General features: G+C 36.5%; 1 protein-coding gene across 1 annotated transcript in view; it reads left to right on the top strand.

The window, feature by feature from the left end:
* The first annotated feature begins 2,201 nt into the window (after positions 1 to 2,201).
* Positions 2,202 to 21,428, top strand: part of DSG1 (desmoglein 1) — a 37,715-nt gene continuing 18,488 nt past the window's right edge. The window contains exons 1-6 of the mRNA XM_032602796.1: positions 2,202 to 2,249; positions 11,666 to 11,701; positions 11,964 to 12,095; positions 13,247 to 13,402; positions 15,008 to 15,152; positions 20,586 to 20,752. Of these exons, the coding sequence (XP_032458687.1) occupies positions 2,202 to 2,249; positions 11,666 to 11,701; positions 11,964 to 12,095; positions 13,247 to 13,402; positions 15,008 to 15,152; positions 20,586 to 20,752 (684 nt within the window). The remainder of the gene's footprint in view (positions 2,250 to 11,665; positions 11,702 to 11,963; positions 12,096 to 13,246; positions 13,403 to 15,007; positions 15,153 to 20,585; positions 20,753 to 21,428) is intronic.

Here is a 21,428-nt window from a genome sequence, read left to right as displayed (position 1 = left end):
GGCAATATGGTAACCACTGGCCACATGTGGCTATTTAAATTTAACTTAAAGTTAAAAATTCAGTTCCTTAGTCCTATTAGTTACATTTCCAATGTTCAATAGCCACATATGGTTAGTGGCTACCATAGTGGATGCACAGATAGAGAATGTTTCCACATTTCAGGAGGTTGTCTATTGGACGATACTGTTCTAAGGACATTAAGATGAGTAGGAAAGAAAAAGGCAGAGAAAGAGATGAAGGAGGAGGGATGGTGGTTCATAAACTCCCTTCCCCATTTCTTGCTTAATGTCACTAGTTCTCATGTGACAATTAACATAGCCACTGTTCTGCAGCGTCGGAGTTCTGCCACACCTCCTCTCCAGAAAGCTGCTGGAGACTTTGCTGCCTTAGGATGCTCTAGTTGGTTGGTACCGTGGAACAAGGCCTTGAGTTAGGGGTGGAGTCAGAACTGGGTGTGGGGAAGAGTCATTCCACGGATGAAGAGGCCCTGTGTACATCTTAGCACCACGCCCAGAATTCAAGGTGGATAAAACATTCACTGGCCAGTGGAAAGCTTGCAGGAGCAAGTCCTTTCGCCTCCAGTGCCCAGTGAGTCTTCAGTCATTCATGGTCAGACGGTCCTACTACTAATACATTACTCAGACTAAGTCATAGGCCGATACTTACATTCTATCTTACTTAATGAATAAGAAATTTGGCCTGATCATCTCCTTTTATTTTATTAATTCACATCAACCAATCCCTATCATAAGCATTCTTATGCACTTCAAGTAAATACAGGGAGCCTATCTCCTTCCCTCTAAACTCCATGATGAATAGCATGAAATTTCAAGTCAGTGTGGAGGAACCTTCTTTGCCACATACCTGCAGTGAAATGACAGCATTCTAGAGAACCTCTGACCCTCAGAGATATCCTTCCTTTCTGGGACAATTTTTTAACACCTTTTGACCATAATCAACATCTTACCAGATAGATCTCTTTTTCCAGACTGCCATTTCGATCTCCACAGACTTCCTGCCACTCACAATATTTATACGAGACATTGCCAGGTGAACAGGAGGTTACCCCCAGAACACTTCCAAAGGCTTCCCTGTGAGAGTCATTATTTTCACAGACTTCAGGGCTGCATTCAGTTTCCCGTTTGCATGTGTGGGCAGCCTTTTCTCCAGTGTATTCCCTGTGCTCTAATTGGCTCACTATATAGATTCTTGGCTCTGGGCTCGGGAATCGTCATTGACTTTTAACCCACCTCACCTGAAGAACAGCTTTCTGTGTTTCCATTAGCATTTCAGGCTCTGATCCTCATTTTTAAAATTATCAACAGGACTTTAATTGGTGGATTTGATTGTTTACTTTTAAGCTGGCTTAGTGATATTTTAAATTTTGTTTTACTGCATTTGAAGAGGACAGAAACTTAAAGAGAGAAAAATAATTGGGGAAGGAAGGTATTCATTTAGAGAGAACACAGAGACTTCCCTGGACTTAGGCTGGTCACTTAAAAGGAATTGTGATTTATGCAAGGAACATTATAAGTATCACAGTTTTGCTTGTATGAACTAATGCTTTAAAAAATAATCCTCACTTTTACATTAGCAAATTTTCTGTCTCTTAAAAAATAGCTTAGAAAATGACTGTTTCCTAAAGACCACTGAAATGGAAAGTTTATAATTTTCTACTGTGATCTGAAGATCTGGCAAGGAGCATGGGCCAGATAATCCTCTTTGAATAATATAAACTTCCAGACTCCACTTGCCTTTTTAGCATGGGAAGAAGCTAAACAACCTGTAAATAAAGCATAGGGTGAAAAGCCCCTATCAGTTGTACAACTCTCCACACTTCTGATCATTTTAAATGCCTACCACTGGAAACCTTCAATAAAGGAATGAAACTTCCATGCCTCACAAAGAGCTGCCTTTCAGCTGGAAGAGGGTGTGTCCCCAAGCTTTTACCCGAGAGCAATGATAATCTTGTTAAGCGCTGCAATGAGACCAGCCCAAGTTTTTAGGGTGGGGATCTAGACAGGTTATACGTACATTCAGACCTGCTCCCAAAGAAGAAAGAAACACCTCAAAGCCTGCACATAAGAACATCTACTGAGAAATTATTTTAAGCAGACTCCAGCTGAGTGGGGGGAGGAAAAAGAACAGAGAAGAACAAACAAAACTCCCTTGGTCTTGGATGTAAGAGAACCCAGCAGCAATGAACTGGCCCTTCTTCAGAACAGCTGCAGTGCTGTTCATTTTCCTGGTAAGTGGATCCTGTTAAAAACTTTCCATCATCATTTCACTGTAAACAAGTGAGGACTTTAAATGTTTTTTTATGTTACTTCCAACCTAAACCCGTTAAAGGTTTATGTTAATGGTAAGGTGATTTTATGAACTAGATTTTTAAATAGTGTTTCTCTCCTTAATTGAAGACTCAAGATCATATTAACGCATCAGGGTTAACTCATCATATCACATCTCTGATATCGAAGTCATTGCTAAGTCATGCCAGGAAAACACTGAATTTGGGAAAGTCATATCACTACTTAATAGCATTTTGTTGTTCAAATTCTCTTTTGCAGGTAGGCTTTGAAAACCAATCTCACAGGAGTATCTTGATTTTTAACCTAGACATTTTCCAATACTTTTGGTATCTTTGCTAGTAGATTCACTCTAAATTTTAAAACATAAAATTAGGATCCATACAAATTAAAATCATAGCTGTTTGTGACTGGCTTCACCATCCAAACAATCTCAACGGTTCCATATGTGGTTGGGGGTCCATATCACTAATATCAGAAGCCCCACAGTGATAAACTATAACTTCATTTAAAACAACATTTTTTAATTTCAAAAAGAATGGCGGTACAGGAGATTTATAAATGACATAGTAGGTGAAGGAATGGCTATAATAAAGGAGTAAGTATAATTATTTTGATACTGGTTCTTACTACTGGAAGGTCAGTAATGACTGTGACATAAAAGTTGTACATTTTATGATCAGAGAAATGTAACAGAATGCTTTATCATTGCCCCCCTACATGTTACTAGTCTTCTTTTTAGAGATAATCCTAAGGGAAACACCAGTGTGTTGCCTCAATTTCACTTATGTTGAAAAATTGAAAATCGTAGTCTTTATCACAATAAGCTTAATATAATCCAAAGAGATGAGTGTCAGGTAAATTGTCCTACATTTTGGCAAGATGTAGTGCTGTGGTGCATATGTGTCTCTACTTGCTTAATTTTTGAACTGGATTGTTGGGTTTCTATAATAACAAGTTAGATCTTTGATTCAACATATGCTGGTTAACTTGAATTCACTTTTAATTGAGAGGCCATAGCTAGTGAATTTAGTTATAAATGAGCATCAGTAAGCTGTAGCTGTAGTTCCAAACTGCCCTTCAAACATTAGCCTTATTCCATGGACGTGATCCTGAGGATGAGACGATATCATAATTTGGGACACAGCAGGGATTAATGAGCACCACAGAGTACATCATTTGAACATAGGAGCGCTTGTTAATTATGCAATAATAAAATACTTTTATTTTTAATTTCATATAAACTTGATCCAATTAAGGCCTTTTATAGTGTCAGTTGATTAAAGTTTATTCAGATGCTTATGTACTTTCATTGAATCTATAAGATGCCTTCTTTTACTATTTTTATGATTATTTCTAACTAATTACATCCTATAAAATTCCTTTAAACAGCCAATTGTAACTAGTCGTTCTTCAGTACAATATATCATTTTATCAAAATCATGTATCCTCATTGAACTTTCTTTGTAGAGAGATTTCTGGGCATTTGTACTTTATTTTCTTTCTTTTTTTAAAAATTATTTATTTATTTTTGGCTGCATTGGGTCTTTGTTGCTGCACATGGGCTTTCTTTAGTTGCGGCGAGCAGGGGCTACTCTTCCTTGCCGCTTGTGGGCTTCTCATTGCGGTGGCTTCTCCTGCTGTGGAGCACGGACTCTAGGCATATGGGCTTCAGTAGCTGTGGCTCGCGGGCTCTTAGAGCGCAGGCTCAGTAGTTGTAGTGCACAGGGCTTAGTTGCTCCGCGTCATGTGGGATCTTCCCGGGCCAGGGCTCGAACCCGTGTGCCCTGCATTGGCAGGCAGATTCTTAACCACTGCACCACCAGGGAAGCACTGTACTTTATTTTCTGAGTCTGGATAGTTTTTGTTTGTTTATATGTAGGTTGTTTGTTTGTTGCCATATTTTGCTTTGGAATCAATCATAAGTTTCTCATACACCTTACGAAAATTGTTTCTCAAAGAACTTATAAAGAATTGAGATGTTTCATTTCATGTTATCGTAACATCTCTTGTAAAAAATTTCACTTTCTGAGGTTTAGAAAATCACAATTTTTACTACTGATTTTACCAGATGATTTGGATAAATGTCCTTTGGAGCTATCCAATATATTTTTGCTTTAAAATACTTTTTTTCTGAAAATTAACCATCACTATAGCAAACTCTTCCTCTTACTTTTCTGCTTGCCTTATTCTGAATGGTTTGCTTTTACCAATTAAAAAAAAAAGAAAGAAATCTATGTAAAGTCTTTATATTCTTCTCTGCTCAAAGTTGTTAAGTGAAAATCTACATTAGGGAGCATATTTGGACAATTTTGAAGACCTTTAAGACATTTAAGCTGGTAGTATCTTTAATGCAAACCCACTGAGAGCTGGGCAACCATGTATTTACAAGTATGTTGTATAGTCTGCTCAATGTACATTTAAGTTTTAGACCTTGTTCAAATTAATGTGTTAGATCAGGCAGAATAAAGCTGAAGAACCTGCTCTTATAGAGACCAAGATTGTCACAGGACTATTCCATTATTTAGACAAGTTGGCTGGACAGACAATAGTTTGCAGCTGTTATAACACTGCAAGCCAAATAAATGATGTTGATGCTACATTTATTTTTCTTTCTTTTTCGTTTCCATGAGATTAGTGTGTGTGGCTGGCAGGGGGCTGATGGGTGGTTTGAATGAATTCTAGACCAGAAAACAATGTTACCTTTGCATCAAATATAAGAAATCTCTGTGAATGGTTGTAACAGTGGTATAAGATATGGCATGGTGACTGTGGGAAAGCAAAGTAGAACCAGTAGAATTTTTATAGTTCTATTGATTTCTAAAACTTACTTGTGACTCTACCTGGTCCCATCAGTCACCTCAAATCAATACAAATCTCAAGATGTCTTTTTCTATAAAAGCCAACTTCTGCAGCTTACACTCAAAGAACAAATAAACCTATCTTTATCTATTACCAGGATTGATCAGTTTTTCAGTTCATCATACCAGCCTAGCTTCTCTTCTTTCCATGGTTAATACTTCCTTTAAAAAAAAACCCTTCTGACCACCTGATAAGCTAACTCCACAATTTGAACTTAGCTGAAATTATTAAGGATAAAGCAGGTGTTTTTAGAGTATTTCTCAGGACCAGGGCTAAAATACACAGAATGTAATATATACTTTATTACATAATTCATCAACTTAATGTGAACCAGTCATCTTAAATTTCCATAATTGTGTTCGTTGATGCCTAAAGCAAGAGAAGGACTAACAAACTAGTACAGACCAAACAGAAGAGAAGCAAAAGAGAGGATTCTTTATGCTTTCTTGTGCACATATTACAGTGATACATATTATAGACATTGGAACTTCAGTAAAATATTTTTTTAAATTTTATTCATTTATTTATTTATTTTTGGCTGTGTTGGGTCTTTGTTTCTGTGCGAGGGCTTTCTCTAGTTGCGGCGAGCGGGGGCCACTCTTCATCGCGGTGCACAGGCCTCTCACTATCGCGGCCTCTCCCGTTGCGGAGCACAGGCTCCAGACGCGCAGGCTCAGTAGTTGTGGCTCATGGGCCCAGTTGCTCCGCGGCATGTGGGATCTTCCCAGACCAGGGCTCGAACCCGTGTCCCCTGCATTGGCAGGCAGATCCTCAACCACTGCGCCACCAGGGAAACCCCAAGTAAAATATTTTATAGAAAATGGAAGCAGCATTTCAGTTCACCTGTTAAGTTTACAAATTGTATTTAAGCAAAATGATGATGCTCTTAAAAGCTTTGGAATTTCACAGCAGATTTAGGATCACCATGTTCTTTCACTTTTATGAAAACAGAGAGTACAAATTTGTCATCATTTAATTGGTTTGAGTTGCCACAGAGTAAAACATTTTGCTGTGTCTGATTTAGGTAATAAAAAACCTAAAGAACTAGGAAATGCTAACTGGATAAATCTGAAGGCATGGCCCCTAAAGGACAAGATTTACCTACTTAACAAGGCTCATGAATCTAGAAAAATAACACTCTGTCTATACTCAGAGCACTTAATTTCTGATAACTCTTTTCTCCACTACACATTCTTCAAGGACACTGTTGCTGAGGTTCCCTATGTCCTAACAGGCATTGCCTAACACAGAAGCAGGATGCATGCTCAGTACTGCAGTTAGACTCACTATGCTTCCCTCAGTGAGGGAACACCCTTATAGAACACTGGGTCATGTCACCCTTGCTGGCTATGCTTGGCATGCAAGGTCCTTTAATGGACTTAGGCAAGTCAAAGTGGTTTAAATGCCACTGGCTGCTCATCCATACTCTCAGTTGGTCTATGAGCACAGGGCACAACCTTGTCTAATGAAAAACCACATCTTCAGAAATTAATGGCTGCCTGCTGCTCATAAAACGACTTGACTGTAAGTTATTGGAGGGCAGGTTCTGTTCTGATTCACATTTGTATACTTCACAGTGCCTTGCACCAGTGCAAGGTTGCTCAGTAGATGTCTAATTCACAAAGTAGAGGCATCAAAAGGGAATTTGGGGATAGTTTATCTTTTTCTCCCCCCACACACTCCAAAATATCATCAGGGTATTAAACATGAAAATAATCACGCTGAATTTCCCTAACATGTATTTTTACGATGCACTATAACATTTACATTTAATCTAAGGCTTACCATAATAGTTTTAGGGCTTAAGCCCTTTGAAAGTCTTAATCCAGTCTTGGGTCCACACCCAAGTATGGATATACATTTGATACGTATTTGTCAAATAAATAAATAAACCAATAAACAAATATGAGGAATGAGCTATCAAGGTGTTGTCAACTCCAGACTGACAGCTATTGTCCAAGTAATACAAAGGAAAGACAAAACAGGAGGTTTTTTTAAAAGAAGCAAATTATTATATTTTAGCTTTATCTCAGGTTCATCCTTGTGATGTATATAACAGTTAAACACATCAGAATTTGATGCTTAAAAAACTATCAAGAGACTGTGGAAGACTACCTTACAATATTAAACGCAAGAGGTTTTCCTTATAAAAATCACTTACTACTTTCAAGACCATTTTTATTATATGCAAAGAAATGTAAACCTCAATATCAAAAGAACTAACTAAAAATGAGTATAATTAGAGAGTCCTTGAAATTAGCATGCAATTTTGTGTCTTGTGGCTTTTTAAAAAAGTACGTGGATTGGCTCCTAAAATAATGATTCAGGGAGGACTCATTGAGGATGCGCTTTACGTGAATTATGCATTGCTTTCTTAGAATGTCTTAATTGGAAAGGGCTTTAGTCTCATATACAGTTGAGGAAACTGAGGCACCGAATGGCTAAGCGACTCACCGCAACACCCATAGGCAGAGGTCAAGAGAGTTGAGATGTACTCAGCTTGACAACGCTGTCTTCATCTCTAAGTGATTCTCTGTCACAGTCTCCACAGAACATATTCCCAACTCATTTCAGAATCCAAACTAGTCCCCTAATTGCCCCCAAATAACCTTATCTTTGTTCTAGGGACAAGGTCTAGATCATTCAGGATAGTGTCCTTCAATTTCTCTCTCCAATCAAGTGATTTTCATCTCCATCCTCCTCTCTTCCCTACTCTGTCTTCAAAGTCCTTTCTTTCTGCCTGTTCCCTCCCACTCTCCCCATCATGACATCTCCATCAAGGACTTTCATTCTGAACCTCTCCGCTTTCAAATCAAAATTTCTTACTCTCCTCTTTCTCCTCCTTCAAAAATCCGTCTCCCTCTCCCAAAATATTTCCTTGGACACTACGTCTAATTCTACCATCACATATATTTGTTGTTTTTTTTTAATCACCAAACTTCTTAGAAAAGTGACTATCTTTATGCCCTCTTGGGAATTCCCTGACTGTCCAGTGGCTAGGACTCCATGCTTCCACTGCAGGGGGCACGGGTTCGATCCCTAGTCAGGGAACTAAGATCCCACATGCCTCGCAGCACGGACAAAAGAAAATAAAATGGTTTATGTCCTTTTCCCCTCCATCTTATTCCCCAGTTTCTTTCAGTCAGAAAGGGCCTGTTCCATCCAACTGAAAGCATCTGTTCAAGGTCACAGAAAATCTCAGATTTCCTCAGGATTCACTCTGCTAAACTATTTCATATCTGACACAGTTCACACCCATCTGTCTTTCACTTTTCCCTTCCTTTGACATCCTTGACATCCAATGATATTTTCTTCCTATTTTTTTTCAGCCACTTCTTCTTTTTTCTCTTTTTGTTTCTCATTTCTTGTCATTGTTCCCAGTTATATAAATGTAGGGAATCCCCTAGTTTCATTCTCACCCACAGGCTGTTTCTTTGCTGTATTCTTGAGGGATTTCAAATTCTCCCATGATTTCAACTAACCTACCTGCGAAGATATTCCTCCATATATCAGTCTTGGACCACCATTGTTCATGGTGCCAAGTCATATTTCAAACTGCTAAGCATCTTTGCCCAGGCCTTTCTCTAGCATCTCAAACTTGATGTGTTCTAACCAGCTAAATTCTGCTATGGCCTTGCTCCTGATCTGCCCATTTAAAACTGCCACCACCTGAGATTCTTCCCTCTCTTGACTCTCACATCCCATTGGTTCTCAAGCCCTGTCAATTTCAACCTTGATCTTGCCCTGTCTGTTCCCATGGCCACTGCTCCTGTTTAGCTTCTCATCTCTGGCCTGATTTCATGCAAAACACTCAGCTGCTGGTGGCCTGTAATCACTGACTCTTCCCACCAGTCCCACCAATTGTTGGCAGAGTAATCTTTTAAACCCACAATTTTATCATGCCTTTACTGTGATCAAAAAATTTTCATATTTTCCTACTGCACACAGGGATTTGATGTCAGAATTGAAAAGGTAACTGTATATAATTTAGTCTACCCCCACCATTTCACAAATGAGAAAACTAAAGCTCAGAGAATCGAGGAAGTACACTGAGAGTTTTCTGACTCTACCAAGTCCTCCTTTTATCTCATTGTTTTGCCTTTGAAAGTCCAAAAGTGACTTTGTTTCAGAGTTTTTTCTGGACTCGGAGCAAATCACAATAAAGTTATGTCAACAGAACACATTTTTAAGCAGACTCGGCAGTTTTTTAATTACTAATCCAGTTGAGAGCCTGACACTGTGGTGAAACCTGCTTGGTCTTCTGCCTAAGTTGCTACTCATGGGAAAAAGAATGACCCAGCTCCATAAAGTTGCAAGGTTTCTTAGTCATCTGGCATAGTTCTCCAAAACAAACAGCAGGCACTGACACTTCAGTGTGGTAAGGGAAGTACAGGACAGGTAACAGATGCATACACAACTCTGTAGCTATGAAGAAATGGCTTCCAAACAGACAAATTAGATACACCCACACCCCAGTCGTCCCACTCCTACAAACAAGAGCAAAAAGTGTTCAAGAGTTCAGAGGTAGCAAGAAATACACATTTGCATTAACATCACTTCAATTCTGTGCCCAAGAAGGACTCTACAATAACATTTCAGTTACTTGTCCAAAGTAACTTGGATGATTTGGGCCATTTATTTTTCTACCCCCTCCCCTACCCCATAGTATTACTATTATTGTTGTTGTTAGTATTTTACATAAGCCTTCCTAATTCACAAGGATATTATGAGATTAGATTAAAATCAGAATTATTTTGAATTCTCAAAGTTGTAATAATGTCAATTCTTTGTAGTATATTTTACTTAGTAATTTACTTGGAATAGGCTCTTATACTTTATTGTAAAACCCACACCTCAAGAACAAATTTAGGCTGAACTGTTCTGGATTGTATTTAGCCCTAAATTAATATCCAAACCTCAATTTCTTCATCTGTAAAATGGAGACAATTATAGTATTGACCACATGTACTAATGAAGATTGAATGCACGGATTTCTCTAAACACATTGCCTAGTACTTAGTTATCATTCAGTGAACTGTAATGGTGATTAATGGTAATGATTAACATTAAATAGATACCAGGAGTGTATAATTCTATAATAAAAACATTATCTCTTTACACACTCATATTAACCATAAACACATATTTTCCTGAATTATCAGTTACGGCAATTTTTAAAAATATGTACTTGGAGACTAAAATTTTATTTTTCTTTAATGGTGAAATTGAAACTAACTGTAAAAAGTAATTTACTATATTTTGAAATTACTATTATTCGTATTTTTTAAAATGCAAACTAATTTTCTTTTATCAACAGTCCAGATAAAATCTAACTGTGATAACAGTTTTCATAATTAGCAATTCTGAAAAAAAAACCAGATAAAGTTCAAAACTTCTTATTTAGGGAAAAATAAAAGCTAAGAATTTACACTATCTTTAATGATTCTAAATTAAATTTAATAAATGTAGACAAACCCTTCAAATCCACACCTAATTTTTAGATAGATATTTTACAATGTCCTAAGCATATTGATATATTAGACTTAATATATAAGTGTGTGTGCTTTTAGAAATGCCTTTGTTTCTAGAGAAAAATAATTTAAATTATATGTATGATTTTCACTAGAAATCATATGTAAAGATCAAGGCCAGAGTTGAAACTAGGCAGAGCTCTGTTTGACTAGCTCACTTGTTTGACCGGGAAATTATTTAATGCAGGAGAAAAGACTAATGAAAGTTGCTTACACAGCAATTTGTCCCTACAGTCTTGTAATTTATTTTCATTGCTATGGAAGGATGCATTTATATCATCTGTTTTGTTTAGTGCCAACAATAAAATATCAAATATGAACTCATTTTTACATAAAGAAAATTGTTTTTATTTTAGAACTTTTTATTCTCGTATTTCAAAGCAAATTAAAGATTTATCACCTTAAGATTTTCAAGAATACTAGAAAATCTTCCATCTAGAATTGGACAGTGAAAAAGCAAATATTCCAAAGCTTTCCTGATATTTTCTGCTTTATATCCTTTCTTTACTCCAAATTTTGTTTTCTGTTTCCATCTGTGGCTAGTCGGATCCCAAAACTATCATCAAATATTTTAGTATCATAACATGCTGTTGAATCACTAAATAGCATCCGAGTATCTCCAGCTCTTCAGGCACAAGATTTACTAAGAGGTCCTGAGTTCCCAACTCTCATTCTTCCTGGGTTCTAGCTTCAAATGTCCTAGCTCATATGATTACAAGTATCTGCATAGGCTAAGAATGAAAAAGAGGTTAACAATAAAAGTAATGAAAAGAAGAGCAAAATTGAAAGGTAAAAACCAAACATAAAGGAATCCTTAGCATCGTCATCAGAACTTGAGAGATAAAACTAGATTCACCTGCTAATGACCCACAAGACTATTGCTTAATTGTTTTTTAAGCAGTGAGATAGCATGAATTACAAAGCATTCAATTAAAAATCAATTATGGTTATCTTATTTTTTATAGGTGGTGCTGGAAGTTAACAGTGAATTTCAAATCCAGGTAACATATAGCAAATTAATTTTTTCCAAATTAAAAATAAGAAAAATGGTTTGGGAGAAGCAACATATTTTCCAAAGACAATTCATCCTTATAAGTAAAGTTAATGTTATGCTAAAATTAATAGATTATCAAAATTACCAGTTTTCCCAATGAAACATCCTCTTTCTGACATTATAATTACCCCATCCTCCAAAAGCTCCAGTGGAATGTGAATTATGAATAAAAGTTAATAGATACTATTACTTTATCCTGCCCACCCAAGGTCAGAGATTATAACAGTAAAAATGGCACCATCAAGTGGCGGTCCATCAGGAGGCAAAAACGTGAGTGGATCAAGTTCGCTGCAGCCTGCCGTGAAGGTGAGGACAACTCAAAGAGGAACCCAATCGCCAAAGTAAGTATCAACCCCAAAGCATAAAATCGAAAATCAGAACGGATGGAGTTAAATTTTCAAAAGAACCTATCTTTTAAATATTTTATGAACACATCTCACTGAGAAATTATGATACAGAACAAAACTGCAGCCATTCAGATTATGAAAATTGAAGCCATTAAAAGTATAAATTAAGAAATTTAGGCACTCGGGTAAACAGTTAAACATTGACTCACCACACTGGTGAAATTAATATACATGATCATATGTCACCCCAAACTCTAGATGAAAAAAATATAGTGATTTATACAATGAATTTAATGCTCAGCACATTCACAGGAACTATTTCAATGTGTGCTACTTCTGCCTCCTAATTTCTTAGAATTGAATTCCTACTTTTGGCTTTGTTATGGACATTCACAATGTACCCTGTTTCATATGCTCTTTTCCTTTTATTTTCCCTTTTCTTCCTTTTGCACACACGTGCTCACACGCATGTGTGCACACACACACACGGAAACATATCCCCACACACAGATTCACACATACAAACATATATACACAAATTTACACAGAGATTTCCCCATAAGATTGCTTACAGTCATACAATTTTTTATTTCCAAGAGAGCCCTGGTTTCACAACCTCGTCATTTTCAAAATTAAAATCTTCTACACAGTCAGATAACTCTTGTCGCCTACATAAATCTACTTTAAACTTTCTTCTAAAACTTTACATTAAAAAATTTTTTTAATCAAAAAAATCAAAGTTATGTAATAATATTGGTAAACTCCTTAAGACTGCAAGGAGCTCTCTACTCTAGCCTCAACGTTAGCACAGAGACTAAAAATAATACGATCCATTGTAAATGTTGAATGAATGAATGCATGAAAGATGACTGCATAGATTTAGATTTATTAGGGTGACATTTTACTTTTTTCTAATTTGGTAGAAACAGAAATTGAATTTCTTTTATTACGTTGTCATTTACCATTGAAAATATAAAGCTGTTATTATTCCTCTTATCTAGGAAAATAATTCTCTATTTCCAGCATTTCTCAAAAGATAACAGATACATTCAACAATTCTCAAGATAGTTGAGAATTGCACTCTTGACATAGCACTCTTGATTTGCTCCCTGTAATGTATGTTTTCACCTGTGCTCTTTCTGCAGATTCACTCAGATTGTGCTGCAAACCAGCAAGTTACATACCGCATCTCCGGAGTAGGAATTGATCAACCACCTTACGGAATCTTTGTTATTAACCAAAAAACTGGTGAAATTAATATAACATCCATAGTTGATCGAGAGGTCACCCCTTTTTTCATTGTAAGTGGGTGAATATGTATATTCAGGCCTATATTATTTTTGGACTATCTTAAGCTCAGATCATACTTGATTTGATTTCAAGAGTCTCAATATTAGGCATTTTTGGTTGTCCCTTATTTCATGAGCATCTTATGACCCAAAAGAAACAAAAGATTAAGACAGAAAGGAGTGTTTGCTTAACTGCCTTAGCAAAAATGCTAACCTCTGGTCAGTCCCCGGTGTCAAGCTAAAGTGTTTGTTTGGAAGGGCAAGCACCTAACTTCTTTTACTTTAATTCAGTTGAGAATATCGGTTCCTCTTAACTCCAGTGCCAAATGATGATTCTGGAGCTCCTGATGGAGTCTTTCCTGAGTGAACATACTTTATGATAAAATCACATTGCTCAAGCTCACCTGAACTCAGGATGTGCCTTGGAGATACTTTAATTCACCCTTAACGCATCTCACTCTATTCTTTACAGTTGCTGTGACAAAACTTCAAACCCTCTGCCTCATTTCCACTTTATGAAGCTGACCTGTGACCAACTTCATTAAAAAGTCTAGGCCCTTCATCACAAACTCCCACAATTAATTCTCTCTCCTCCAGTTCAGAAATGTTCTGAATTAAATCCAAAAATGGGATCGATTTTCTTCTTTCTCTCAGCTGCTTATCCCAAAAGCTATCTATTTTCCCATAATTACCTGTCCAAGAACCTTAATCAATCAACTTTGTTTTTTCATCTTTCTTCTGCTTGCTCCATTGGCTGCTAATCCATTTCCATCTATCATTAGGGTCAACACTTGTTAATACTTGAAAAATAAAACTAAAGACATTTTAAAAACTTTCTTTGATCTTGTAACCTCTTCTATTCAAACCCCATAATTTTCCAAAATGCCTTCAAATAGTAATCTACGCTTGCAGGCTTTCACTCATACTGCTTTTCCGTATGCCTCAAACTACTTTAATTCCTTAGTCTTCTGTTCCAAGTCTGTATTCCTGCCTTGTCTCCCACAATGTTTCCCTGAAAACTCTAAATCAACATGCCAGCCTATTAGCTTTTCTTGATGCAAAATGCATTTTATATGAAATATATCACATAGGCAAAATAGTATACATTACACTTACATACACCAAATAATAATATAAACACCCACATAGCCACACCTATCCCATGAATGCTATATTTCTCTGAAGCCCCCGTGTGACTCTCCTTTGTCACATTCTCAAGTCCCATAACCCCTATTCCTAATTCCAACAACGAGTTTTCACCACTCCGTTTCCTTCCTCACGTAAATCCCTTTGCTTGAAACACCCTGCCAATTCCCTGCTCCACCTGTTGAAATTTTCTTGGAAGATCTCTCAATCATTACATCCTCCTATGAAGTCACAGTAATTTTGTTCTTCCTTCGTGTAACTTATCATGTTACCTTTTCTCAAATGGGATTTTGAGTTAGTGTTTGCCTCCCCTTATTGATTATAAGTACTACTTGTATCTACCTTCAAGTAGGAAATAATATGTCTTACTGTTCTTTTAGTTTCCCACAATGCCTAGCATAATGCTCAAAGAAAGCAAGAACTTAATAAATATGTGTTGCACCATGTAATTATTCCTCTTTTCTCTCCTAGATCTATTGTCGGGCTGTGAATTCACTGGGTCAGGATTTAGAGAAAATTCTCGAGCTCAGAGTCAGGGTTTTGGATATAAATGACAACCCTCCGGTATTTTCTATGTCTACGTTTCTAGGACAAATAGAAGAAAATTCTAATGCCAGTAAGTAGTCTACTTTATTAAGTAAACAAGACTATTTTAGCTTCCAGATCATTCTTAACAGCCAGACAACTAGAGGCTAAACGCTGTCAAGGTACTACATCATGAATGTAAAAGATAAGGTTGGAAAAGCATGTAGAACAGGAAGGCATGAGGAAATCTCCATAATGGCTTTCCCTTCAACTGTGGAAGCAGCTCCAACTGTCATACACAAGGAGCAACTCTAAAGTAATAGGAAGCATTTTCTCACACACCAGCTCTGTAGTAGATTCCTAAGGAAAAAATCCAAAAGTACTTTGCACAATGGTGACAGAGGCACTGGGAGAATTTAGCCTCCCAACCTGACTACTTTGAAGGGGAATCTCATCCATTTCTATTTATACTGCCTTTTTTTTTTTTTTTAATTTTAACGACTCTAAAGTCACTCATAGAAATCACTTCCAGACTAGCTATTTGGTAGCCATAATCTTAAAGAGCTTTTCTTTGACAACAAATAAATGCAAAACAAGCATTGTTGCCCCTTCTTATATATGATTTAATAAATATGGGTTTTGTTTGTTTTTACTCAAGTCACTGATAGTATGTATTGGAAATGTATTACAAACCTAATCCTCTTTGGTCCTCCATGTACAATATATTTAAAGCTGACCATCTCAAGGAATGATAGTAGAGGGGCACCAGAAAATCTAGAAACTAGAACCAGTATTTACACAAGGGCTTTAAAATTCTAAACGTGCAATTGCTTCCTTATGGATTACTGTTAAAGGAAATATTTTAACTGCCAAATATTCAGTCATTTGGGTGGGATAGTATATTAACTGCTTAGTGTACCATTGAAGATTGTCCTAGATATATTTAAAAAAACAGCAGAGATAATGTCTCATTTGAATTCAAAACTTCAACATACCATAGTTACTTTTAACTGTTAAGTGGTATAACTTCTTGTAAGTTCAAATAATTCTTACATTTTAATTCTATTTGTTAAAATACTACACCTACAGTTTAAACTTAAAAAAATGCTGCTATAAGAATGATAAACCATTAGCCAGACTCATCAAGAAAAAAAGGGAGAAGACTCAAATCATCAGAATTAGAAATGAAAAGGGAGAAGTAACAACTGACACTGCAGAAATACAAAGTATCATGAGAGATTACTACAAGCAACTATAGGCCAATAAAACGGACAACCTGGAAGAAATGGACAAATCCTTAGAAAAGCACAACCTTCCGAGACTGAACCAGGAAGAAATAGAAAATATGAACAGTCCAATCACAAGCACTGAAATTGAAACTGTGATTAAAAATCTTCCAGGGCTTCCCTGGTGGTGCAGTGGTTGAGAGTCCGCCTGCCGATGCAGGGGACAAGGGTTTGTGCCCCAGTCCGGGAGGATCCCACATGCCGTGGAGCAGCTAGGCCCGTGAGCCGTGGCCGCTGAGCCTGTGCATCCGGAGCCTGTGCATCCGGAGCCTGTGCTCCTCAACGGGAGAGGCCACAACGGTGAGAGGCCCACGTTCCAAAAAAAAAAAAAAAAAAAAATCTTCCAACAAACAAAAGTCCAGGACCAGATGGCTTCACAGGCGAATTCTATCAAACATTTAGAGAAGAGCTAACACCTATCCTTCTCAAACTCTTCCAAAATATAGCAGAGAGAGGAACACTCCCAAACTCATTCTATGAGGCCACCATCACCCTGATACCAAAACCAGACAAAGATGTCACAAAGAAAGAAAACTACAGGCCAATATCACTGATGAACATAGATGCAAAAATCCTCAGCAAAATACGAGCAAACAGAATCCAACAGCACATTAAAAGGATCATACACCATGATCAAGTGGGGTTTATACTAGGAATGCAAGGATTCTTTAATATATGCAAATCACTCAATGTGATACACCATATTAACAAATTGAAAGAGAAAAACCATATGATCATCTCAATAGATGCAGAGAAAGCTTTTGACAATATTCAACACCCATTTATGATAAAAGCTCTCTAGAAAGTAGGCAGAGAGGGAACCTACCTCAACATAATTAAGGCCATATATGACAAACCCATAGTCAGCATCGTTCTCAATGGTGAAAAACTGAAACCATTTCCCCTAAGATCGGGAACAAGAAAAGGTTGCCAACTCTCACCACGGTTATTCAACATAGTTTTGGAATTTTTAGCCACAGCGATCAGAGAAGAAAAAGAAATAAAAGGAATCCGAATTGGAAAAGAAGTAAAACTGTTACTGTTTGCAGATGACATGATACTATACATAGAGAATCCTAAAGATGCTACCAGAAAACAACTAGAGCTAATCAATGAATTTGGTAGAGTAGCAGGATACAAAATTAATGCACAGAAATCTCTTGCATTCCTATACACTAACAATGAAAGATCAGAAAGAGAAATTAAGGAAACACTCCCATTTACCATTTAACAAAAAGAATAAAATACCTAGGACTAAACTTACCTAAGGAGGCAAAAGACCTGTATTCAGAAAACTATAAAACAGTGATGAAAGAAATCAAAGATAAAATAAACAGATGGAGCGATATACCATGCTTCTGGATTGGAAGAATCACTATTGTGAAAATGACTATACTACCCAAAGCAATCTACAGATTCAATGCAATCCCTATCAAACTACCAATGGCATTTTTCACAGAACTAGAACAAAAAATTGCACAGTTTGTATGGAAACACAAAAGACCCCGAATAGCCAAAACAATCTTGAAAGAGAAAACTGGAGCTGGAGGAATCAGGCTCCCGGACTTCAGACTATACTACAAAGCTACAGTAATCAAGACAGTATGGTACTGGCACAAAAACAGAAATATAGATCAAAGGAACAGGATAGAAAGCCCAGAGATAATCCCACACACATATGATCACCTTATCTTTGATAAAGGAGGCAAGGATATGCAATGGAGAAAAGACAGCCTCTTCAATAAATGGTGCTGGGAAAACTGGACAACTACGTGGAAAAGAATGAAATTAGAACACTCCATTACACCATACACAATAATAAACTCGAAATGGATTAAAGACCTAAATGTAAATCCAGACACTATAATACTCTTAGAGGAAAACATAGGCAGAATACTCTGTGACATAAATCACCGCAAGATCCTTTTTGACCCACCTCCTAGAGAAATGGAAATAAAAACAAAAATAAACAAATGGGACCTAATGAAACTTCAAAGCTTTTGCACAGCAAAGGAAACCATAAACAAGACAAAAAGACAACCTCAGAATGGGAGAAAATATTTGCAAATGAAGCAACTGACAAAGGATTAATCTCCAAAATATACAAGCAGCTCATGCAGCTCAATATCAAAAAAACAAACAACCTAATCCAAAAATGGGCAGAAGACCTAAGTAGACATTTCTCCAAAGAAGGTATACAGATTGCCAACAAACACATGAAAAGGTATTCAACCTCACTAATCATAAGAGAATTGCAAATCAAAACTACAATGAGATATCACCTCATACCAGTCAGAATGACCATAATAAAAAATCTACAATAATAAATGCTGAGAGTGTGTGGAGAAAAGGGAACACTCCTGCACTGCTGGTGGGAATGTGAATTGGTACAGCCACTATGGAGAAGAGTATGGAGGTTCCTTAAAAAACTACAAATAGAACTACTATATGACCCAGCAATCCCACTACTGGGCATATACCCTGAGAAAACCATAATTCAAAAAGTGTCATGTACCACAATGTTCATTGCAGCACTATTTACAACAGCCAGGACATGGAAGCAACCTAAGTGTTCATCAACAGATGAATGGATAAAGAAGATGTGGCACATGTATACAATGGAATATTACTCAACCATAAAAAGAAACAAAACTGAGTTATTTGTAGTGAGGTGGATGGACCTAGAGTCTGTCATACAGAGTGAAGTAAGAAAGAGAAAATCAAATACTGTATGCTAACACATATATACAGAATCTTAAAAAAAAAAGGTTCTGATGAACCTAGGGGAAGAACAGGAATGAAGACACAGACATAGAGAATGAGGACACGGGCGGGGGAAGGGTAAGCTGGGACGAAGTGAGAGAGTAGCATTGATATATATACACTACCAAATGTAAGATAGATAGCTAGTGGGAAGCAGCTGCATGGCACAGGGAGATCATCTCAGTGCTTTGCAACCACCTACAGGGATGGGATAAGGAAAATGGGAGAGAGACACAAGATGGAGGGGATATGGGGATATACATATGCATATAGCTGATTCACTTTGTTATACAGCAGAAACTAACACAACAATGTAAAGCAATTATACTCTGATAAAGATGTTTAAGAAAAAAAGAATGTTTGTTGTAAAAATTCACAAAATATGAGTAAAAACACAATAGAAATGCGTTCTTTGCTCTCCCTAGCACCGTTTTTCAGGGGCAAGTACCATCACTAGTTACTTAGGTACATACTTTCTATAATCATGTAAATATATATAAACGTGTTTCCAAAGAAGAAACAAATGTGACCATATTTTACATACTTATCCACAATGTGAGTTTGTATTGAAATATATTTTGAACACATTTCCATATTAGGAAATACATGTTTCTTCATTCCTTTTAACAATTTCATGAGATTTCGTTGTATGAACGCACCATGATTAATGAATTAAATGCCTCTGAAAACATTTAAAAAATGATGCTGAAATGAATGCACACACAGAGATTGAGGGAGAGAGAAATGGGAGCTGGTAGTTGGTGTCTACAGACAGGCCAATTGTGCTTGGAACAGAGTTGATTGTAGAGAAGTCTAGTTTATGAATGCTGGAAGCTTTTCACATTCTCCAGTGTTCTTCACCAAAACTGCTAATAAGATTATTGGAAAAAGTGAGGGATAGGACAAAGTATGTAATTAAACAAGCATTTTTTTAAACCTACTAGTTACTTAGCATTTTACTAGAGACCACGCAAAATACAACAATAATATATATTTATTGAATGTGCACTATTCAAAAGGAACTTCACATAATTTTCTTCAATAGATGTTTAATTCTTTCATGAACTCAATGAGGACGGTACTATTATCATCCCTGTTTATAGATGTGGAAACTGAGGCCAAGATCACATAGCTAGAAAGTGCTACAGTTGGGAATGAGTTGGTCTGGCCTTATATCATTTTGTTTCACCATAGCAGCCTTTTTAAAAAAGAATTATACTAGAATAAGAAATGAAAAGGCAGAAGAAAATATTTCTTTGTTTTCTAGCTATCAGTAATGTCTATGGTCCCTGGTAAAATATGATCTTTTTATTAAGACAAAGGTATAGAAAGGAGCTAAGATATTGGTATGTCGAAGTGGTAGAAAGGGAAAATGATAGAGTGCCCATTATATGGACCAACTAACCCTAACACCTTGTGGGAAAAACAATATATATTACACTGTCCATTTGCAATCAATTTCTCCTAATTTCTAGATACACTGGTGATGATGCTCAATGCTACTGATGCAGATGAACCAAATAATTTGAACTCAAAAATAGCCTTCAAGATCGTAAGACAAGAACCTTCTGATTCACCAATGTTTATTATCAACAGATACACTGCAGAAATTCGAACAATGAATAATTTTCTGGACAGAGAGGTAATTCTTTTTTCTTTGAGTGAGCTGTAGTCTCAAAGGAACTGATTCTAAAAGCAAGAGTTCTAAGAAAAAAAAAGAAAACAGTACTTTAAAATTTTAATTACATAACCTTTTCACATAATGGTAATGACATAAATATCTGTGAGGTGAAAAAAATAGGAATCCCTCAAATAGATTTTATACTCATTTTTCATTTAATCTTACTTAGCGTTTGTCTCAATGTAAGAAAACTACATTCTGAGAGTACATAAAAATACACACAAGGTAGAGGCAAAAGCTCCTTTTTTTTTTTTTAAAGTATGTCCTATAATGAAATAAATTTAAGAAACAATTGCTATTATGTCTCCCATCTTGGTGAGTCACAATGTGTGTGAACACGGTAGAAGCTCCAAGAATTTTTACAGGCTAAGAAACTTGTTTATCTTTCCTTTTTGTTTTGTTTATTTGTTTGTTTATCTTTCTTTGAGCCAGCATATCCTAGGCGCATTTAAGAGAACCCCCTTTTTTTTTTCTCTTCCTATATCTCACCTATATCCCACTGAGTACTTTGGGAAATGAATCACAGAATCAGAATGATGGATAGGAATTAAGTAACATCCAGACCAGTCTTTTCATTTACAATTAAAAAAATAATTACTGATTGTTACCAAATTAGAACAAGCATTGCATGGTTTCT

The sequence above is a fragment of the Phocoena sinus genome, chromosome 14, assembly GCF_008692025.1.
Source record: "Phocoena sinus isolate mPhoSin1 chromosome 14, mPhoSin1.pri, whole genome shotgun sequence".
Classification (NCBI taxonomy): domain Eukaryota; kingdom Metazoa; phylum Chordata; class Mammalia; order Artiodactyla; family Phocoenidae; genus Phocoena; species Phocoena sinus.
This window is presented reverse-complemented; position numbering and strand designations above follow the sequence as displayed.